Source organism: Coregonus lavaretus (genome assembly GCF_964263955.1).
Source record: "Coregonus lavaretus genome assembly, chromosome: 4".
Classification (NCBI taxonomy): domain Eukaryota; kingdom Metazoa; phylum Chordata; class Actinopteri; order Salmoniformes; family Salmonidae; genus Coregonus; species Coregonus lavaretus.
Window position 1 is genome coordinate 62704347 of NC_139991.1, and position 24419 is coordinate 62728765.

General features: G+C 43.9%; 1 protein-coding gene across 1 annotated transcript in view; it reads right to left on the reverse strand.

The window, feature by feature from the left end:
• Positions 1–247: 247 nt before the first annotated feature.
• LOC311127505 (laminin subunit gamma-3-like) overlaps positions 248–24419 on the reverse strand; it is a gene marked incomplete at both ends in the record, with an annotated part of 68886 nt that continues 44714 nt past the window's right edge. The window contains 6 exons of the mRNA XM_084159328.1: positions 248–291; positions 7515–7634; positions 7804–7940; positions 17172–17270; positions 21108–21225; positions 22211–22399. Of these exons, the coding sequence (XP_084015454.1) occupies positions 248–291; positions 7515–7634; positions 7804–7940; positions 17172–17270; positions 21108–21225; positions 22211–22399 (707 nt within the window). The remainder of the gene's footprint in view (positions 292–7514; positions 7635–7803; positions 7941–17171; positions 17271–21107; positions 21226–22210; positions 22400–24419) is intronic.

A 24419-nucleotide genomic window follows, 5' to 3' on the forward strand; every position in this document is an offset into this window, starting at 1 on the left:
ACGTCTCCCCCTTTATCTTCCTCTCTCCGTGTCCAGCCTATTTAGGTGAGATGCTGCCAAGGTGAGGTGCTGGCAGACCTGTGGTGGCGTTCATGTCGAGTGAAGCTCTTAACCACCATCTCTCCCCTCCATCCCTCCCCTCCATCTCCCCGATGGCAGGGAGCTGGGCTGGATCTGATCTCACCACCTGGTTTGATGCGCCCAGGGAATCTCAGGCTCATGAGCTGAAAGCTTACTTACCATCCAATCACATTTCATTCTTCCTAGACTGGTGGCCCTTCTCGGTGAGCCCTATAGGAACGAAGGATGGAGATGAGACCCACAAGTGATCCTTTGGTTATGTCATACAGTGTAGAACCAGCCACATAATCCTTTGACTGGTGCCCACTCGGAGGAAGGATGGAGATGGAAATTGAACACATACGGGATCTGATCCTTTGGCTCCTGAGGTGAATGTTATAGTCTGCTCTCCTGAACCAGCCACATGCTCCCTGGCCCCATTGAGGCCAGCCATAGAAAGGATGGAACTGCATGTCCCTCTCTTGGCATTCTGAAATATTCCTCTCTTGGGGACATGTCCCTCTTGGTTTTCTGGATTAGCAGCATGGTGTACATATGGAGATGGTCCATGACCATGTCAGGCACTAAGGCACAGGTGGCTGATTCTGGATCAGGGGTGTTAGCTGCCTGTTGGACCCTTGAGCTTGGAGGATTGGAGAGTAGCATGTAACTTGAATTGCTTCAGTGAATGTCCAGCAGTTAAAAGTGGAAGCCATGTCAGTGAGGCTGGATTAGAAAGGCTGTTGAAGAAAGTGGTGTTGCCTTGGAATCCATGATAGTCTCTGGCAGCAGGCTTCACTCAAGTGTTCAATCTGTTGACAAGTGCTGTGTCGTCATTGGAACGTGACCTTTCTACTACGTGTCAGCTAGCAGAAATATTTTCTGCCAAGAGGATGAGGACAAGTTGTGGTGGTAAATGAATTGGAGAGAGGACCATGTATTCACAAACACTCTTTATTTTTCTCTCTCGCTTTCGCTCTCGCTGTCTCTTTCTCTCTATCGCTCTCTCTCTCGCTCTCTCTCTCAATCTCTCTCTCTCTCTCTCTCTCTCTCTCTCTCTCTCTCTCTCTCTCTCTCTCTCTCTCTCGCTCTCTCTCTCTCTCTCTCTCTCTCTCTCTCTCTCTCTCTCTCTCGCTCTCTCTCTCTCTCGCTCTCTCTCTCTCTCTCTCACACACTTTCTCTCTCATAGTCTCTTTCACTGTCTCTTTCTGTCTACCTCTCTCACGTTTTCTCTCTTGCTCTCTAACTCCCTCTCAGACTTCTCTCTCTCTCTTTGAAAGACTCCAGCTGAACTTGCCTGGATAATGCTCTGAGTGATCTGGGCTCCTCCATTGTGTGTCGGGATTGGGTTCTTTGGCACTGTAGTTTCGCCTGGTATTTCTGGAAGCCGGGTAGAAACACGTTGATCCCCAACACTTCTCTCTGTTTTCATTACACTGAGAAGCCAACTGATCTGATTCTAGACGTTTAAATGACAGACATAGCCCGAGACACACTGAAATAGGTGACAAATAGATTAATAAGATTCAGAGAAATTGCTTTCCCTCTGCGTGTTGTTAGGTAGAATTATCTGACGCTTTAGTGAGAAAGGCTGCAGGAGGATTACAGCACAAAGAAATACAACTTAAGTGTTGAAAAAGAGAGAAAGCAAGAGAGAGAGAGAGAGAGAGAGAGAGAGAGCCTGCCTGCCTCTCTGCTCTAATCGTTAAAGTAACTGTACACATAAGGAAAGAAAAGGCATGGAGAAAATGAGATCATTAAAAGCGGTGAGGCAATAGATCTCCGTATTTTACTACTCGACGAAACAACACCAACAAGCGCTGCTCCGGCGAGATAAGGGGATGGCCACAAAGCAGCTCCCGGCGAGTTTGGCCACTAATCACTGTGTGGTGGCCTGCAGAGAAACTGGAGTGATGGACGAGCTTCAAGAAAACAGCGAACTAAACCAAGCAATAAGTTAACAAACAAGCTAAACATATCGAAGTCGACTTAACGACATATAAGAAACTCAAAAAAGATCCCTGGACCAAGCGGACCAAAGCGTCTTTCCTCAGAGGCGTCTTCAGTGATTTAAGGCTTTTCACACATGAAAAGACGCCTGTCTGAATGAACTTGTTTAGTGTGATCAAAGAGTTTGAACATGAAACCATCAGGATGTTTTGGTAGTTAATGGGATTTCTGCTGTTTCTGGTTCTCTCTATCCCTCTCCCTGTTGGCTGCTGCTTCGCTGGGCTTGGTCCTTGGTGCACTGAGTAGCCAGCCTGAGCTGAGCCAGGCTGATTTCCCCTTTCTTCTTCTTCCAGCTATGGCCAAGACATCCAATTCCATCAGGCCTAGTCTCTCCTACTGATATATAGGCTTTAGTCCCAAATGGCACCCTATTCCCTATTTAGTGCACTACTTTTGAACAGGGTCTATAGGGTAGTGTAGGGAATAGGATGCCATTTGGGACAGAGCACAGGGAGAGCAGCAGAGCCAGTCCTGTAGCAGAGCCAGCTATAACTCTTATCTCCTAATGGTCGTGTTAAGAGTCTGCTGTGACAAAATGGTGTTGCAGTAAGTGCTTTATGACCTTATGGCTAATGTTATGAGGCATTGTTTAATCTAACAAAGGAATTATCTCGAGCAACAAGCCAAGGGTATTATAGGTGGCAGACGGTAATATGATTTACATATTTACATGTTAAAAGACCAGGAGGTGTCTGAGCTCTCTCCAAGCACAGACCATCTTTGTGTAATCTTTCCTCATCCCGGAAATGCATACACTTCTCCTATCACTCTAGGGCCCAGAATTTCTTCTATAAACTAGGGCCCAGATCTTCTCCTATAATCTCTAGGGCCCAGATCTTCTCCTATAAACTCTACGGCCCAGATCTTCTCCTATAACTCTAGGGCCCAGACATTATCATATAAACTAGGGCCCAGATCTTCTCCTTGTCACGGAATCAGCCGAGGCTGCTCCTCCTCCTTGCTCGGGCAGGTTCGTCGTCCCCGGAGTATTAGCTGCTACCGATCTATGTTTCTGTGTTTGACTTGTTTTGTCTTGATTGTGTACACCTGTTTCCTATTATGTTGTATTGTATTCCCTATATAACCCTCTGTCGTTCATTGTGTGTTGTGTGTGATTGTTCTCGTCATTTTCGGCAGTTGCTATTGTGCGGGTATTCTCCTCCCTGTTTGGAGGTTGTTTTGTACTCTGGTTACTTTGTTAGTAAAGTACGTTTCCAGTAGCTCGGTGTCCTGCGTTTGACTTCGCCTACCGCATTCACGTCACACTTTGACAGAATCACACACCACTCATGGAGTCAGCAGGAGCGGCGGTGCCAGCTGGATCTATGGAGGCACGCGTCGAACACCAAGCGGCCATGATCCAGGCTCTCGGCACCGCCATGGAACGGGTGGTGAACACCATTAAGCGATGGGAAAGAGGGGGTCTACCTATACCCCCTCCAACGATACCACCACCATCGGCGGTGCCCATCGCTTCACCTCCGGGGTCCAGTGGGATTCGGCTCTCGCTCCCGAGGGCTTATGATGGCACAGCGGCCGAGTGCCAGGGTTTCCTACTCCAGGTTGAACTCTACCTAGCAACCATTCACCCGGCGCCCTCAGGATACGAGAGCGTGTCCGCCCTCATCTCCTGTCTGTCCGGCAAGGCGCTGGAGTGGGCCAACGCCGAGTGGGGTGGGGTAGACGCCGCTACGGTCAACTATGCAGAGTTCACCCGCCGCTTCCGGGCAGTATTCGATCATCCACCAGAGGGTAAAGCGGCGGGTGAGCGTCTATTCCACCTTAGACAGGGGAGGAGGAGCGCGCAGGAGTTCGCGCTGGACTTCCGGACGCTGGCTGCCAACGCGGGATGGAATGAGAGGGCCCTCATCGACCACTATAGATGTAGCCTGAGGGAGGACGTGCGTCGGGAATTGGCCTGCAGGGACACCAACCTCAGCTTTGATCAACTGGTGGACATGTCTATTCGCCTGGATACCCTGTTGGCTACCCGCGGACGTCCGGATTCGGGGCCGTCCATTCCATCCCCCAGCACTTCCGAGCCGACCCCTATGGAGCTCGGGGGTGCTGGTGCTAGGGAGACCAGGAGGGAGACCAGGAGGGAGGCCGTCCCCTGCACCAACTGTGGCCGCAGAGGACACACTGCTGGTCGGTGCTGAGGAGGGTCTCCTAGGAATCGAGGCAGTGGGCGACGCACTGATGAGTCATTCCAGGTGAGTAGGCACCCAACTCACCCAGAGCTCTCTGTTGCTCATATGTGTATTAAAGTGGTGTTTCCCGAGGTTTCTCCTCACTCCCAGCATAAGGCGCTAGTAGATTCAGGCGCAGCTGGGAATTTTATCAATCGCCAGTTCACCTATAAGTTAGGGATTCCTATCGTACCTGTTGATGTGCCCTTCCCTATCCATGCCCTAGATAGCCACCCTTTGGGGTCAGGATTGATTAGGGAGGTCACGGCGCCTATCCGGATGAAAAGGCAGGAGGGCCATGAGGAGATATTACGTTTGTTCTCCTGCGTTTCCCGTGGTGTTGGGGCATCCCTGGTCCCTCATGACCCCAACCACTCATGACCCCAACATTTCATGGCAACAGAGAGCTCTCAAGGGATGGTCTGATCAGTGTACTGGGCGGTGTGTAGGCGTTTCCGTAGATCAACGACGGTGGAAAGCCCGAACCAAGTTCCCACCTTGCACATTCCACCTGAGTATGCCGATTTGGCACTCGCCTTCAGTAGAAAGAAGGCGACTCAATTACCACCTCATCGACAGGGGGATTGTGCGATAGACCTCCAAGTAGGCGCTGCGCTTCCACGTAGTCACGTGTATCCTCTGTCTCAGGAGGAGACGGCAGCTATGGAGACCTACGTCACCGAATCTCTGAGACAGGGTTACATACGGCCGTCCACTTCCCCTGCGTCCTCGAGTTTCTTTTTTGTGAAGAAGAAGGATGGGGGTTTACGCCCGTGTATTGATTACTGTGGTATCAATCAGATCACAATCAAATACAGCTATCCTCTCCCTCTGATTGCTAGTATGATGGAGTCATTACACGGGGCGCAATTCTTCACAAAATTGGATTTCAGGAGCGCGTACAACCTGGTGCGCATTAGGGAGGGAGATGAGTGGAAGACAGCATTCAGTACCACCTCTGGTCACTATGAGTACGTCGTCATGCAATACGGTTTAATGAATGCTCCTTCAGTCTTCCAATCATTTGTGGACGAGATTTTCCGGGACTTGCATGGACAGGGTGTAGTGGTATATATTGATGACATTATAATATACTCCGCTACACGAGCCGAGCATGTGTCCCTGGTGCGTCGAGTGCTTGGTAGACTGTTGGAGCATGACCTGTATGCGAAGGCGGAGAAATGTCTGTTCTTCCAGGAGTCCATCTCCTTCCTGGGACATCGGTTGTCCGCGTCAGGGGTAGAGATGGAGATTGACCGCGTTTCTGCCGTGCGTAATTGGCCGACTCCCACCACGGTAAAGGAGGTGCAGCGCTTCTTGGGTTTTGCCAATTACTACCGGAGGTTTATCCGGGGCTTTGGACAGATAGCAGCTCCCATTACATCTCTGCTAAAGGGGGGTCCGGTGCGCCTGCAGTGGTCGGCTGAGGCATGTACTCCAGACATAACCTGGAGTACATTCGGGCAGCGAGGAGGCTGAACCCTCGCCAGGCAAGGTGGGCTATGTTTTTCTCCCGCTTTGTATTTAAGCTCACCTATAGACCAGGGTCCCAGAACGCTAAGGCAGACGCCCTGTCCCTACTATATGACACAGAGGAGAGGTCCATTGAGCCCACTCCCATACTCCCGGAGTCTTGTCTGGTGGCACCGGTGGTGTGGGAGGTTGATGCGGAAATCGAGCGGGTGTTACGTTCCGATCCTACTCCTCCACAGTGTCCAGAGGGTCGGAAGTACGTGCTGCTCGAGGTTCGCGATCGTTTGATATACTGGGCTCACACGTCACCCTCCTCTGGTCATCCGGGTATTGGTCGGACAGTGCACTGCCTTAGTGGGAAGTACTGGTGGCCTACTTTAGCGAAAGACGTGAGGGTTTATGTTTCCTCCTGCTCGGTGTGCGCCCAGTGTACGGTGCCTAGACACCTGCCCAGGGGGAAGTTACAACCCCTACCCGTTCCACAATGGCCGTGGTCTCACCTATCGGTGGATTTTGTCACGGACCTTCCCCCCTCCCAGGGGAACACTACGATCTTGGTCGTTGTGGATCGGTTTTCTAAAGCCTGCCGTCTCATTCCCCTGCCAGGTCTCCCTACTGCCCTACAAACTGCTGAGGCCCTGTTTACACACGTCTTCCGGCACTATGGGGTGCCTGAGGATATATTGTCTGATCGGGGTCCCCAGTTCACCTCTAGAGTCTGGAGGGCGTTTATGGAACGTCTGGGAACGTCTCGATTAGCCTTACCTCAGGTTTTCACCCCGAGAGTAATGGGCAGGTGGAGAGAGTGAACCAGGATGTGGGTAGGTTTCTGAGGTCGTATTGCCAGGACCGGCAAGAGGAGTGGTCGGGATATATTCCCTGGGCAGAGATAGCCCAAAACTCACTCCGCCATTCGTCCACTAACCTTACGCCTTTCCAGTGTGTGCTAGGTTATCAGCCGGTCCTGGCACCTTGGCATCAGAGCCAGACCGAAGACCCTGCGGTGGACGAGTGGTTTCGGCGCTCGGAAGAAACTTGGAACGCTGCGCATGTCCATCTGCAGTGGGCTATCAGGCGGCAAAAGGCGAGCGCCGATCGCCACCGCAGTGAGGCTCCGAGGCCGGGGTCGGCGCACGGCTGGCGCCGCGCGTCAAGGGGGGGGTTACTGTCACGGAATCAGCCGAGGCTGCTCCTCCTCCTTGCTCGGGCAGGCTTCGGCGTTCTTCATCCCCAGAGTACTAGCTGCTACCGCTGCTGTGTTTCTGTGTTTGACTTGTTTTGTCTTGATTGTGTACACCTGTTTCCTATTATGTTGTATTGTATTCCCTATATAACCCTCTGTCGTTCATTGTGTGTTGTGTGTGATTGTTCTCGTCATTTTCGGCAGTTGCTATTGCGCGGGTATTCTCCTCCCTGTTTGGAGGTTGTTTTGTACTCTGGTTACTTTGTTAGTAAAGTACGTTTCCAGTAGCTCGGTGTCCTGCGTTTGACTTCGCCTACCGCATTCACGTCGCACTTTGACACTCCTATAACTCTAGGGCCAAGATATTATCCTATAAACTAGGGCCCAGATCTTCTCCTATAACTCTATGTCCCAGATCTTCTCCTATAAACTATAGGGACCAGATCTTCTCCTATAAACTCTAGGGTCCAGATCTTCTCCTATACATTGTTCCTGGCCAGGTTTTATGTCTGTGAAAACTCCTACTCATATCTCACCTTAAAGGTGACGTCAGCTCTCTCTGTGTATGTGTGAGTGTGTGTCAGCGCTGTCTTTCTCACCTGGAGCTCTGTAGAAGCCGAGGTCGTCCTCACTGAGTGGTAGCAAGTAGACCTCCCCTTCCTTCCACAGCAGAGGATACTCCTGTACCCCGGAGAACTGGCCTGACCAGCCATCTGTGTCTGCAGGGAGGGAGGGAGGGGGGAGGAGGAGGAGGAGGAACATGGCAGAATGATTCAGGATGATGACCACAATATAAGGAGTTCATAATTAGCTGATAACTTATGAAAGTCATTAGCTAGTTATTAGCTGAATGCCGTACTTTCAAGATAATCATGATTGGCTGAATACCTTCAAGGAAGTCAGATGTGATGTTGACAGCTGCATGGTGATTGGACGATCTGCAGGCCAATGAGTGTCTGAAGCAGAAACAGGGCATACAGCCAGCTGGATTGTTCTCCTGCAGGTTGAAGGAGCCTGGTTTACACCTGCACACACACACAAACACACACACACACACCAGGGTTTCCATTAGGAAAATGTGGCGCCGGACAACGTGACCCGGAAAATTTTAATTTACCGGCCATTTGAGAAATCTGCCGGACCCATATTCATTGGGTGCATAACCCATTAGGGCTTCCTCCCACAGTGCTCAGAATGACAGAAATCAAATCTAGATTATGGTAATGCATCTTAATAGAACAAGGAACTCATGTAAAGAAGCAGCCAATAAATTGCCATTTTCTAATATTTGCCAAAAAGCAGTTCGCGAGAAAACACCATTCTAAACAGCGCACCTGGGAAAACACCATTCTAAACAGCGCACCTGATAGCGGTTCCATATGTGACAGAGATGAAAATCGTTGTTGGAATCTAAAGATGCAACTTTGAGGATGGGTTGCTAATATGACTAGGATTGTGCCTTTGGCTTCTGGCATCGAAAGAAAGTTGAAATGAAAACCAATGGAACAGGAGAGAAATTAGTTTGCCAAAATCATATAATTACTCCTGTCTATACAGCAATAAATAAAATAATTCAAAATACTTCACCAGACTTAGCCACAGAGGAATCGAGGATTATTTTATTTGAAAAAATAGCTGTGGATTGTTTCAAATCACAAGCTGTTGGGAAGCCTGCAATTTGGGCAGTGCGCTTGGCAGTAGGCCTAGCTGATGATTGAATTGCGGCTGTCAGTTAAAAATATGTGTGAAGATAATGTGTCTGGAGTATCATTTAAAATGTTGAGACAAGAAGAAGGTGAGGGGTGTGTGGCGAATATATAGACAAGTCTCTCTCCAGAATGGCTCAGCTTTCTCCCGCCAATACTTGCGCATTCATTGTTTCATTGTGTGAATTGTTTTACCTTTTTTTTATCAATTCCCTATTATATATTATCACCAGTAGTAAATGTACCGTTAATCCCTGTAATTTGGTTACATACATTTCTGTTAACGCATGTATTAATTACAGTCATTTACCGTTTTCATTCTGAGTACCTGCTAGTTTTGGTTTATTTCAGAACCATCATTTATGAGATTTTTCTATTTTTTCTTTTTTTTTGTTTTGAGTGCTCCATGTGAGCAATGAGCATGTGTCTGATATTGAGGGAGCGTGCGCGCCTAAGCACGCATAGAAGTACCTGGCCTGCTGCGAGGAAATGAAGGAAAGTGTTGTTGTTTTTTTACATCCATTGCGAATGATAATATATTTAAAGTATAGCTCCTCACAGTAAGCTATTTCAGAAATCTTTCCAACAATTTCCACCTCAATAACCCCAATTTCCACAGTGTGAAAGAGCAATGGTCTATAGGCTATGAGTTCCATGCGCTCATCTCTTTCGCTGCTAATGGATCGCGGTGTATCAATGTGTCCATATGGCAGAGGCTGGTGATCTCGCATTAGTGGACTTTAAACTTTTAGATATTATCATTTTAATTATGATTTTTATGATTAACAACATTACAATGATTTTGAGAAAGGAAAACGTTATTATTGAAATGAAACTGTTCCACGAAAATGCAGATATGAAAATCATAACTGACATGCAGAGCGGTAGAAATTGTAAGATAAATTGTAAGCTTCCCCAAACTTGAAACTCACGCGCCGCCTATGAAGTCTTTATAAAAGACATGCCTCATAATATGAAATAAAACAATTTTCAAAATGCATACTGCCTTCAGCTCACATTGTAAAGTGGCGGCTGATAGCCTGTTGCCTGCACTTGAATGGTGAATGGGGGGCGCTCTTCAATTACCAGTTGAGAAATAAAAATAGTAGCTCTTTTTAATCGTGCACCAAAACTGTTTTAAACACATGACTGAATTTAGAATTGTTGCTCAATGAATGGACTGATAAAAGCATGTTTTACTCCAGCAGTAACCAGCTGAGGAGCTGCAGGAGAAATCTCACTCAAAATATGCTCTGTATGCATGTGATGTGTAGGATAAATAAGATACATAATGACTAACGGAAATACACACAGGCCAATTTAATTCCACAAAAAGATCAAATGAACCTTTAGACCGATAAGCATGATGTGTTTACATCGACTGGTATTTCCATCAATGAATAAAAAGCATTATTTTGCAATGGGATTTTTTATTCTCCTGGTAATTTTGGCCAGCAACAGTTTTATTTATTGCTTAAAAAAAAAAAAAAAAAAACGCCAATTGCTGGCTAACAGAAAGCCTGACACACAAAACATATCATAATTATATGCTTCATCATTGCACTCCTGTGCTGCTTTAGCCACTGTTTCTGTGTAGCTTGTTGTGGCTAATGTCTCCATATTGTGGAGCAAGCTCAGAGATCATCACTAGGCCATGTGAGTCAGTGTAGATGAGAGAGTCTGCCAAGTGAACATGTGTTGCTGTCTCTTTGCAGTGTTGGGCCGAGGAGGAGGCCTAGGCCAATCACCCCCCAGCTGGTCTCACACTGTGATACACTACCATGACCTCCAGACAGACTGCTGTAGGGGAGACCACCGGTGTGTGTAGGTGTGTGTGTTGGTGTCTGGGTGTGTATGTGTGTGTGTACTGGAGAGAAGTTTGTGTGTGTGTGTGTGTAGGGAAGTGTGGTGGTGTGTGTGTGTGTGTGTGTGTGTTTGTGTGGCTGTGTGTGTAGGGGAGTCAGGTGGTGTGTGTTTTTGTGTGTGGGGGGGAGGTTCTGTGTGTCTTAGTGGGTGTTTGTGTGTGTGTGGTGTTTAGAAACAGAACTATGTAAGGGAAAGAGAGTCCTTGTTCAATGAAGCATGAAATAATACACAACACAACAAAATAAACAAGCTAGAAAACAGCAAAGAATAATTTAACACTGGAGACCTTGTGGTTGCGTGTAATATCAAACTAGTGATTTGTCTGTGTTCTGTCTGTCTGATCACGCAATTCATAGAGAGCAGAAGAAGAATGATAAAACATAGAGTAGAGAGGATTGAGTACAGACAGAAAGTCAAAAATAATCATGTTTCCCCTAGTCTTTTCAGAAACATTTTGACTAAAAAGGCCCCAGAACACATCACATTGATACCAGTGGAGGCTCCTCAGATAAGGAAGGGGAGGACCATCCTTCTCAATGAATTTCATAAAAATATATATATGAATATAAAAAAATATATATGAATATAGTGAGTATAATTTTTTAGATAAAACTATATTAAATAGATTCACATGTCAACCAAATAATTGATTAAAACACACAGTTTTGCAATGAAGGTCTACAGTAGCCTCAACAGCACTCTGTAGGGTAGCACCATGGTGTAGACGGAAGACAGCTAGTTTCCGTCCTCCTCTGGGTATATTGACTTCAATACAAAACCTAGGAGGCTTGTGGTTCTCAGCTCCTTCCATAGACTTACGCAGTAATTATGACAACTTCCGGAGGACGTCCTCCAATCTATCAGAGTTCTTGCAGCATGAACTGACATGTTGTCCACCCAATCAAAGGATCAGAGCATGAATCTAGTAATGAAAACATAAGTTACAGCTAGCTAGCACTGCAGTGCATAACATGTGGTGAGTAGTTGACTCAAGGAGAAAGAAAGACAATGGTTGAACAGTTTTGAACAAATGTATTTATTTAAAAATGAAGGAGAAGCAAGAGAGAGCTAGCTATATTTTGTAGTATTTTTTTCACTTTTACTTAGCTAGCGAATGCAGCTAGCTAGTTTAGGCTACTCAAACACCCGGCTCAAACAGTGTGATGCTATGTTAGCTAGATGGCTATGGCTATCCAACACTGGAACTCTTCCAAGTCAAGATAAGGTTTTGGTTTAATTAATTTATTACCACCGGGGCCCGCCATTGTAACTGCTAAACTGCTTGCTGACTGTACTGCATGATTGTAGCAGGTTTACTAACACGTTAGTTCTATTAGCTATATTTACTGATGTTAGCTAATATGGTGACAACGATGCAGGCTGTGTGTAGCAGTTAACGGTTATGATGTGAAGGTTTTGCTTGGAAAGGTTTTTTCACCTGGTCACAGACAGTGCTGGTTAAGTGTTATTTTTACATTTTTAGGTGAGGAGGAGGATTATTTAAGATACTGCTTGAAGAGATAGGGTTTCAGATGTCTTCGGAAGATGGGCAGGGACTCTGCTGTCCTACCATTGGGGTGCCTCGACCTGTGCACCTATGTTGTAAACTTTCATTCATAGGCTAGGTTGTAGCAACCTCATGATGGGTATAGGGAAAATGTGAGTATCATGTAGTAGCCTAAAGCTATGGATGTTACATTGAGCTGGGTGAGTGGAATATAAATTACAGTCATCCAATATGCTGTAATAGAAATAAGGACATGCTCATTAAAAAAATATTCGTCCTCCTTAATCTTAAATGGTACCGACCGCCACTGATTGATATGTGTCCTGACTGACTATGAATAAAAGGATACTACACTGAACAAAAATATAAACGCAACATGTAAAGTGTTGGTCCCATGTTTCATAAGCTGAAATAAAAGATCCCAGAAATTTTCCATATGCACAAAAAGCTTATTTCTCACCATATTTTGGCACACATTTGTTTACTTCCCTGTTAGTGAGCATTTATTCTTTTCCAAGATAATCCATCCACCTGAGGTGTGGCATATCAAAAAGCTGATTAAACAGCATGATCATTACACAGGTGCACCTTGTGTTGGGGTCATTAAAATGGCACAACACAATGCCACAGATATCTGAAGTTTTGAGGGAGAGTGCAATTGGCATGCTGACTGCAGGAATGTCCACCAGAGATGTTGCCAGAGAATTTAATGTTAATTTCTCTACCATAAGCAATGTCGTTTTAGAGAAATTGGCAGTATGTCCAATCGGCCTCACAACCACAGACCACGTGTACCACGTGGGCGAGCGGTTTGCTGATGTCAGCATTGTGAACACAGTGCCCCATGGTGGCGGTGGGGTTATGGTATGGGCAGGCATAAGCTACGGACAACGAACACAATTGCATTTTATTGATGGCCATTTTAAAGCCATTTGAATGCACAGAGCTACCGTAACGAGATCCTGAGGCCCAGTGTGAGGCCCATTAAAAAAAAAAGTTATCTGTGACCAACAGATGCATATCTGTATTCCCAGTCATGTGAAATCCATAGATTAGGGCCTAATTTATTCATTTAAATTGACTGATTTCCTTATAGGAACTGTAACTAAGTAAAATCTTTGAAATTGTTGCATGTTGCGTTTATATTTTTGTTCAGTATACAATACCATTTACACTGTGAATAATATTCTTGAAAAAATTTACCTGTCTGTTAGTTTGAAAAACTGTTTTCAATGGGTTACCGTGCCAACTCTATTTGGAGACTATTTGTCAAAGAGTGGTGCCATAAAATGTCAAGATATATTCTGTTGAACAATGGCAGCAGGCAGCATCAAAGCTTAATCCTGTACGCCACTGTCCTAACAGTGGGAAGCAGAACCAAGTGTTAGCTGCCATTATTTTTTTCTTTTTTTTCTTAGGGGTAGTTCAGCTTAATATTGCAGATAGATTGTAACTTCCATCAATGTAATTGTCTGCATCACTTCCAATCCCCCATGTTTTTTATATATATATATACTCCCCTTTATTACTTTTCAACCCCGCCATCCTTTCCCTACTTGGGGTAAATTAGTGAACAACAATGCTTAGGCCTCTACTTCCAGATTATACTTACTATCTATATTTTATGGACACAGTCAATTATACAATAATTATATTTTGTTTGTTTTTTCTCCTGAACTTCTTCTACTCTCAACCTCTCCGATCATTTTCATGATGTCCATCCGGTTTGCTTCTATATGCCATATCTTTCTAACTGTGCTCTTTCCCAAAAGCTCCCAACATACAACCTATATACTTATTATGGACACAGTATGCTTACATTATTAGTTCTTGTTATTATTTGTTGTTAGTTGTTATTAGTCCCATTCTTCAACTCCATTCAACACCTCCCATCTATCTCTTAACACCATCCATATAGGATTTCTATTTGCCATATATATTTCAACTGTACTGTGATGTTTTACAAAAGTTCTGAACCTTTCTATTCTCATTGTTTCTACAGATTGTGAATTAAAAATAAACATTTTTGCTAAAAGTATTATTATATTATTGATCGATTGACTATGACTTTTCAGATCACCCAGTAATGCTATCTGCAAGGTTAGCTCCAGGTAAATATTGCAATCCTTTAGCCATTCCTGGACTTGTGTCCAAAAACAAGCTACAAATGGACAGAACCAAAACAAATTATCTAAGGATTCTGTCTCTTCACAGCAAAATCTGCAGAGCTGGGAAGATTGTATCCCCCATATAAATAACATTCTATTGGTAGCAAGAATTTTATATAATAATTTAAATTGAAAGATTGTAATTTTTGAATCCGGTGTCGTTTTGCGTGTCAGTTCATAAACACTATGCCATGGGATCGGTACGTCAAAAATCTCTTCCCAACTATTTTGCAATCTATATGGAACGGCTGTCAATCCTTTGGAACTTAAATGAAACTGATATACTTTTTTATTTATCACAGTTTTCCTTAACCAATTATGTTCTTTAATGCAAGGCCGACAGACAAGTTTCTTACTTTCTCCCCCTTCCACTTTCCTCTTCCATTTTTGCGGTAAGGCTGCAATTATTTGGTTGTAATTTTGGGTAGAGCAGACATTTCCATATGTTTTTGTTAGCTGCATGTGCGACATAACTCCACCAGTCCTACCGATGATATCATTTACGAAGATTATACCTTTTTTAAACATTTGGTCAAAAAATTAAGGTTTTTTGTCAATTAGTATATTTGAATTTAACCACAATATTTGTTGCCTTATTTGTTCTGTCGTTTCTGGAGGATTAAATTGAAATTGCAACCAACTTTCTATGGCTTTTAGAAATAGTGATATTTGGGAGATGATTTCCTTTTCAAATAACTGAAAATGAGTGGTTGTAATCTGAATAAAGGGAAAAAGGCCATTCTTGAACATTGGGTGAGACAATCTTACTAATTTGCTTGAGAACCAGTTCGGATTTAAGTATAACTTTTGTATGACTGAAGCTTTTAGTGATAGGTCTAATGCTTTAATATTTAATAATTTCTGTCCTCCGAATTCATATTCATTATATAAATACGCCCGTTTAATTTTGTCTGGCTTGCCGTTCCAAATAAAATGGAATATTTTTTTGTCATATAATTTCAAAAACTGTTCGCTAGGCGTAGGCAAGACCATAAGCAAATAGGTAAACTGGGATAATACTAAAGAGTTAATCAGGGTGATTTTTCCACAAAATGACAGGTATTTACCTTTCCATGGTAGCAAGATCTTATCTATTTTTGCTAACTTTCTATTAAAATGTATTGAAGTGAGATAATTTTTTTCCTTTGGGATATGTATTCCGAGTATATCCACATCACCATCAGACCATTTTATTGGTGAACTACATGGTAATGTAAAAATTGTATTTTTTAGTGATCCAATACGTAATATAGTACATTTGTCATAATTTGGTTGTAATCCAGAGAGGTTAGAAAATGTATCTAGATCCTCTATGAGGCTGTGGAGGGATTCTAGTTGTGGATTTAAAAGAAAACATGAATCATCAGCGTACAATGACACCTTTGTTTTTAAGCCCTGGATTTCTAATCCTCTGATATTATTATTGGATCTGATTTTAATAGCTAACATCTCGATGGGCACAATAAATAGATATGCCGATAGTGGACAACCTTGTTTTACTCCTCTTGACAGTTTAAAACTTCCTGAGAAATAGCCATTATTTACTATTTTACACCTAGGGTTACTATACATGATTTTGACCCATTTTATAAGAGATTCTCCAAAATTGAAATGCTCCAGGCATTTATATATAAACCCAGTCGTACTTTATCAAATGCCTTTTCGAAGTCTGCTATGAATAGCAGGCCTGGTTTCCCAGATTTTCCATAGTGTTCTATTGTTTCCAATATTTGCCTTATATTATCTCCAATGTATCTTCCATGTAAAAAACCTGTCTGATTAGAATGAATAATATCCGACAATACCTTTTTAATTATATGCGCTATACATTTTACTAGAATTTTTGCATCACAACACTGAAGTGTAAGGGGCCTTCAATTTTTTAAATGGACTGGATCTTTATATTTTCTACTTGTATCCTGTTTCAGTAATAATGAGATCAGACCTTCTTCTTAAGTGTCAGATAATCTACCATTTACATAGGAGTGGTTAAAACATGCTAATAACGGTCCTCTTAGTATATCAAGAAAGGTTTGGTATACCTCGACTGGTATGCCATACAACCCTGGAGTTTTCCCGGACTTAAAGTCTTTAATTGCATCCAGAAGTTCCTCCTCTGTAATTTCACCTTCACATGAGTCTTTCTGTATGGCTGTTAATTTTACATTATCAATAGAAAAAACATCTCTACAATTAGCTTCAGTTAGAGGAGATGGAGGCGACTGAAAATAAAACATATGCTTAAAGTACTTTGTTTCCTCCTTCAAAATATAATTTGGTGAATCATGGGTGACTCCGTCAATTGTAACCAGTTTCATTAAATTATTTTTGGTAGCATTCCTATGTTGAAGATTAAAAAAGAATTTTGTGCATTTTTCCCCATATTCCATCCAGTTTGCTTTATTTTTTATAATATATTACACTTGATCTTTCTTGAATAAGTTTCTCCATTTCTTTTTGTTTTTCCTCTAATTTATTCTGAGCCTCTATGTTACAGTTTTTATTGCCATTCTTAATGGATCAAAGAGCTGCCAACTATTTTTCAGTGAAAATCGCTATTGGCTCCTTGATTTGTTGCTAGAAGTCACTAGATTATGTTTTGCCTTGCTGCGGTTCCTGACGTAGCGTTTTCAATCCTCTCCCGCCGCACACCCCCTCCCCTTGTGCTCTTTCTGTGTCTGCACCGTTGCTGTGACTTCTGTTGCAGACAGCTTCTCCCACTGTCGTTTGCAGCAGAATTGAGTGGGAAAAGTCACTAAATGCTTTTAAAACAGTAGAAATCCTCAGTGTCAAAACTCCTCAAAGGCAGCCTGAAAAGTAGCTGAATCTGTCGCTAGCCTCTTTTACCAATAAGTGTTGCTGGTGGAGTCTGAAAACTCGCTAAATATAGTGACAAAGTCACTAAATTGGCAACACTGAAAACGTTCCTGGGAGTCTGTGTCACCGTGGTAACCGGAGGGTAGTATTATGTTATATAAGGTGATGACGCAGTAGAATATCACGGGTCACCTGTCACACGCCTGTCCCTCCACGTTAGCCCTGCAGTGACATCCACCATCAAGCACAGAGCAGACGCCCACACTGCCCCTACGGTCACAGTCACACGACCTGTAGAGAGACAATAACAACATCGGGTAAAGGTATAAGGTCAGCCAGAGGTCAAACTGGTTATGACTGGGGTCATAACATCATGGGACACTTACTGTAGGTTAACACATAGGTAAGAAAGTCAAAATTGATATTTGGTTGAGTATTTGGTTGTGTCTCTGTTTCACAGTGTACATGTTGTTTCATTGATTAATTACGCTGGCAAGGGTTGTTTAGTCTTTGCTCGCTCTCTTTCACTCGCACACACATACACACACGCTGAAAACAGCCTGATCACCAGACCATGATTGGTTAGGTGGGGTCGCAAGCTGTGTCAATCAAAAGCTTTGTTCTATGAAAACATGTTTGATCACCTTCATTGATTGATTGTTTTCCTCCAGAACTGTAACACAAAATCAATATTTTAACAAGGTTGCTATTAAGAATAATTCAATTATCCAATGGGCAGGCTTCTACTCTGTTCTGCTCCACTGGCCTGTGTAATTCACACCTCACTCTTCAGATCAGCACACTGGCAGACTGAGGAAGGGATGGAGGGAGAGAGGGATGGAGGGAGAGGAAGGAAGAGGGAGGGAGAGAGATGGAGGGATGGAGAGGGAGAGGGAGGAGGGAAGAGGAAAGTTTGTGTGTGCATGTCTATGTGAGAGAGAGGAATGGAGCAAGCATACCATGCCCACACACCTGTCCATGTACAGTGGGGAAAAAAAGTATTTAGTCAGCCACCAATTGTGCAAGTTCTCCCACTTAAAAAGATGAGAGAGGCCTGTAATTTTCATCATGGGTACACGTCAACTATGACAGACAAAATGAGGGGGAAAAATCCAGAAAATCACATTGTAGGATTTTTAATGAATTTATTTGCAAATTATGGTGGAAAATAAGTATTTGGTCAATAACAAAAGTTTCTCAATACTTTGTTATATACCCTTTGTTGGCAATGACACAGGTCAAACGTTTTCGGTAAGTCTTCACAAGGTTGTCACACACTGTTTCTGGTATTTTGGCCCATTCCTCCATGCAGATCTCCTCTAGAGCAGTGATGTTTTGGGGCTGTCGCTGGGCAACACAGACTTTCAACTCCCTCCAAAGATTTTCTATGGGGTTGAGATCTGGAGACTGGCTAGGCCACTCCAGGATGCTTCTTACGAAGCCACTCCTTTCATTGCCCGGGGGGTGTGTTTGGGATCATTGTCATGCTGAAAGACCCAGCCACGTTTCATCTTCAATGCCCTTGCTGATGGAAGGAGGTTTTCACTCAAAATCTCACGATACATGGCCCCATTCATTCTTTCCTTTACACGGATCAGTCGTCCTGGTCCCTTTGCAGAAAAACAGCCCCAAAGCATGATGTTTCCACCCCCATGCTTCACAGTAGGTATGGTGTTCTTTGGATGCAACTCAGCATTCTTTGTCCTCCAAACACGACGAGTTGAGTTTTTACCAAAAAATTCTATTTTGGTTTCATCTGACCATATGACATTCTCCCAATCCTCTTCTGGATCATCCAAATGCACTCTAGCAAACTTCAGACGGGCCTGGACATGTACTGGCTTAAGCAGGGGGACACGTCTGCACTGCAGGATTTGAGTCCCTGGCGGCGTAGTGTGTTACTGATGGTAGGCTTTGTTACTTTGGTCCCAGCTCTCTGCAGGTCATTCACTAGGTCCGCCCGTGTGGTTCTGGGATTTTTGCTCACCGTTCGTGTGATCATTTTGACCCCACGGGGTGAGATCTTGCGTGGAGCCCCAGATCGAGGGAGATTATTAGTGGTCTTGTATGTCTTCCATTTCCTAATAATTGCTCCCACAGTTGATTTCTTCAAACCAAGCTGCTTACCTATTGCAGATTCAGTCTTCCCAGCCTGGTGCAGGTCTACAATTGTGTTTCTGGTGTCCTTTGACAGCTCTTTGGTATTGGCCATAGTGGAGTTTGGAGTGTGACTGTTTGAGGTTGTGAACAGGTGTCTTTTATACTGATAACAAGTTCAAACAGGTGCCATTAATACAGGTAACGAGTGGAGGACAGAGGAGCCTCTTAAATAAGAAGTTACAGGTCTGTGAGAGCCAGAAATCTTGCTTGTTTGTAGGTGACCAAATACTTATTTTCCACCATAATTTGCAAATAAATTCATTAAAAATCCTACAATGTGATTTTCTGGATTTTTCCCCCTCATTTTGTCTGTCATAGTTGACGTGTACCTATGATGAAAATTACAGGCCTCTCTCATCTTTTTAAGTGGGAGAACTTGCACAATTGGTGGCTGACTAAATACTTTTTTTCCCCACTGTATAAGTGTGTCTCTCCATATGCTCACGTGTATGTCTGGTGTCCTTAAGTGTCTGTGTTATAAACCAGTGTAGGTCCATACATAGCCCTTGCTGTGATTCTCTACCTCAGTGTGTTTGTCCTTCTTTGCTCTCCTCTCTCTAGTCTGCAGTGTGAATTACTCAGCTAAACATCGTCCATGCTGTGATATGAACATTCACAGCACCTTGAGTCGCCAAGGAGTCAACAAGCTTTGATTTGGACATTGATTTGCACCAAATCCTGAGGTCCAACAGACAGCCAGAGAGGAGTCGTGGTGGTGCGTCATGCAGGAGGCATTGTAGGAACAACTTGGTTGTGAGAAGGGATAGGAGTAGGTACTATTTACTATATTAAGGGGATAGGAGTAGGTACTGTTGACTATATCAAGGGGATAGGAGTAGGTACTGTTTGCTATATCAAGGGGATAGGAGTAGGGACTGTTTGCTATATCAAGAGGATAGGAGTAGGTACTGTTTACTATATCAAGGGGATAGGAGTAGGTACTGTTTACTATATTAAGGGGATAGGAGTAGGTACTGTTTACTATATCAAGGGGATATGAGTAGGTACTGTTTGCTATATCAAGGGGATAGGAGTAGGTACTGTTTACTACAGTATATTAAGGGGATAGGAGTAGGTACTATTTACTATATTAAGGGGATAGGAGTAGGTACTGTTTACTACATTAAGGGGATAGGAGTAGGTACTGTTTACTATATTAAGGGAATAGGAGGAGGTATTATTTACTATATCAAGGGGATAGGAGTAGGTACTGTTTACTATATTAAGTGGATAGGAGTAGGTACTGTTTACTATATCAAGGGGATAGAAGTAGGTACTGTTTACTATATCAAGGGGATAGGAGTAGGTACTGTTTGCTATATCAGGGGGATAGGAGTAGGTACTGTTTACTACAGTATATTAATGGGATAGGAGTAGGTACTGTTTACTATATCAAGGGGATAGTAAAGACATTGCAAATAGCGGTATTGTTAATAGTAGCAGGCAACAGTAGTAATGAATTAGCAACAACAGCAATAGTGGATAATTGTCACAAACTGGAAGAAAGTCCATATTTTGGTACTCTGCTCAGCCCTGGTGTACACCTCAACACTACAGAAGCAAATAGGGTCAGGGACAGTGTGTTTCTAATGGCTAGAACCACTGCAGCATGACAAAATAAATCAATAAACACAAACTAGAATTGGATTGCTCCTCTACTCTACACCAGAGGTTCATGGAAAGTTAAGATGTGCTTCTCATGAATAAAACTAAAATAGCATGTCTGAATGTTGACATTAAATGTGAACACACACCCCACACAGGGTTGCATTCAGGAGAGTGCAATGTACTGAACCGGCAGATAGTTCCACAATATTGTGGCCTACTGAACGTGGCCGTAGATTAGACGCATACAGACAGAAAAAATATCCTTAAAAAAACAACTGCATTGTTCTATTACTCTCTCTCTGTCTTCAAAGTGTTTGTTAATTTTTTTGTTTATGTGTGTGTGTGTGTGTGTGTGTGTACCTGCAGCCGCCAGGGCTGAGGGAGTGGAAGCCAGGTTGACAGGTGTCACACTTCTCCCCCGTCACACTGGGTCTGCACTCACACTTCCCCTCCACACCACACTGCAGACTCACAGAACCTGGGAGAGAGAAAGGGAGGGAGAGAGAGAGGAGAGAGACAGAATGATTGAGTGAGAGAGAGAGAGAGAGAGAGAGAAAGAGAGAGAGAGAGAAGGGGAGGGACAGAAAGAGAGCGAGAGTGTGAGAGAGAGATAGAGAGGAGCGGGGGAGAGAGAGAGAACGAGAGAGATAGATAGATACAGAGAGGTAGATGGAGAGATAGGTAGACATATATAGATAGGTAGAGAGAGAGAAAGAGATAGATAGATAGATAGATAGATAGATAGATAGATAGATAGATAGATAGATAGATAGATAGATAGATAGATAGATAGATAGATAGATAGATAGATAGATAGATAGATAGATAGATAGATAGATAGATAGATAGATAGATAGATAGATAGATAGATAGATAGATAGATAGATAGATAGATAGATAGATAGATAGATAGATAGATAGATAGATAGATAGATAGATAGATAGATAGATAGATAGATATATAGATAGATAGATAGATAGATAGATAGATAGATAGATAGATAGATAGATAGATAGATAGATAGATAGATAGATAGATAGATAGATAGATAGATAGATAGATAGATAGAGTATAGATACAGAGAGAGTGGTTGAGGTAGACTACACACACCACAGGAAGGACAGATGATCATAGGCCTAGGGGGTCTGGCCACAAACCACATTCTTACCATGATGATGATGATGATGAGTGTATGTAAGGGATTTAATGCATTATTGACCATCATCCACATAGCATATAGAAACCACCAAGATGTTGTGTCTCTAATGAACAGTTAGACTAAGCAATGATTACAATCAATGGTTCAGTTAGATTAAAGATCAATAACAAGTTACAGTTAACTGACTGAATAGGAATGATTTAGCCCTTGATGAATGAATGAATGTTAGTGAATGAATGAAACATTGATTGAGTTAATGTTTATGATGCCTTAATATGAAGCAGTCTAAAATACATGGTTTACCTATGGTGTTACAGTCACAGGGGCTGCATGGGTCCTGTGGTGACCGTCGGTAGTGGTTCTCTCTACAGCGTTCACAGTGCTGTCCGTCAGTCTGGTCCCTACAGTCTAAACAGCGCCCCCCACTGGCTGTACTGCGGTACTGATCCGCATCGAACACACACGTATCCGCTCGCCCACTGCAGTTACACTCTGAGGAGAGAGAGAGAGAGAGAACGAGAGAGAGAGATATGGAGAGAGAGAGAGAGAGAGAGAGAGAGAGAGAGAGAGAGAGAGAGAGAGAGAGAGAGAGAGAGAGAGATTCTGGGGAATCCTAAACAGATCTGGGGAAGAGTACCAAAAAACATCTGCAGCATTGAAGGTCCCCAAGAACACAGCGTCCTCCATCATTCTTAAATGGAAGAAGTTTGGAACCACCGGCCAAACTGAGCAATTGGGGGAGAAGGACCTTGGTCAGGGAGGTGACCAAGAACCCAATGGTCACTCTGACAGAGCTCCAGAGATCCCCTGTGGAGATGGGAGAACCTTCCAGAAGGACAACCATCTCTGCAGCACTCCACCAATCAAGGCCTTTATGATACGGAAGCAACTCCTCAGTAAAAGGCACATGACAGCCCACTTGGAGTTTGCCAAAAGGCACCTAAAGGACTCTCAGAGCATGAGAAACAAGATTCTCTGGTCTGATGAAACCGAGATTGAACTCTTTGGCCTGAATGCCAAGCGTCACATCTGGAGGAAACCTGGCACCATCCCTACGGTGAAGCATGCTGGTGGCAACATCATGCAGTGGGGATGTTTTTCATCGGCAGGGACTGGAAGACTTTTCAGGATCGAGGGAAAGATGAATGGAGCAAAGTACAGAGAGATCCTTGATGAAAACCTGCTCCAGGACCTCAGACTGGGGTGAAGGTTCACCTTCCAACAGGACAACGACCCTAAGCACACAGCCAAGACAATGCAGGAGTGGCTTCGGGACAAGTCTCTGAATGTCCTTGAGTGGCCCAGCCAAAGCTCGGACTTGAACCCAATCGAACATCTCTGGAGAGACCTGAAAATAGCTGTGCAGCGATGCTCCCCATCCAACCTGACAGAGCTTGAGAGGTTCTGCAGAGAAGAATGGGAGAAACTCCCCAAATACAGGTGTGCCAAGCTTGTAGCGTCATACCCAAGAAGACTCAATGCTGTAATCGCTGCCAAAGGTGCTTCAACAAAATACTGAGTAAAGGGTCTGAATAATTATGTAAATGTATATTTCTAAAAACCTGTTTTTGCTTTATCATTATGGGGTATTGTGTGTAGATTGATGTAGGAAAAAACGATTTAATCAATTTTAGAATAAGGCTGTAACGTTACAAAATGTGGAAAACGTCAAGGTGTCTGAATACTTTCCGAAGGCACTGTATTACACATCAAACTCTCTGTTAAGTTTGCAAAACATATGATTATTCCTCCCTGATGGAAGAGAGGAGAGGCTCCATTCTAGTTGTTTTTTGCTCCACATAATAGGAAGAGAGTGTATTTGCTGTTAGAGTGTATTAATTGTTAGAGAGTAGGCATATATTAATTAGACTCTATCTAGAGGTAGGCCTTGGATCCACAGATAGATCATCAAGGTCTAAACCAGAACTCCATAGTTATAGTTTGTTTATAGTACCTGTAGCAGACGTGAATATATGATATATAAAAAGGCCTTCTAGTGTGTTAATGAAACAAGTCTGTTACAGGAGTGGGTCATTAAGAATCTCCGTCAGCTGACGATCGCCGTGCAGAGCCGTGTGGACACCCGACCAGTCCCGGCACCCGGCGGAGCGGAAGCCGCGGCAGCGGTGTCTCCAGTCTCGCCTGCGACATCGCGGGAACCCCGCCTACCACCTCCGGGTCCAGAGGGCTGCAGGGAATTCCTCACCCAGTGTTCCCTGATGTTCAGCCTACAACCCTCCTCTTTTCCGACGGAGCAGGGTGGCCTACATTATCAATCTGTTGACGGGTCGGGCCCTTTCCTGGGAACCGCAGAGTGGGAGAGCCAAACTCTGGCGTGCTCCAACGTCTACCAATTCACCCGGGAGTTACGCAAGGTGTTCGAAACCTCTTGGGTGGTATCGGGGCACGTGGCCGGGAGGCGGCTCACGGCATGTCAGCATGGTGACCATTCGGTGGTGGACTACTCCATGGAGCCGGGCTCGAGAGGAAGGTTGGTAAGAGGCTGCCATGT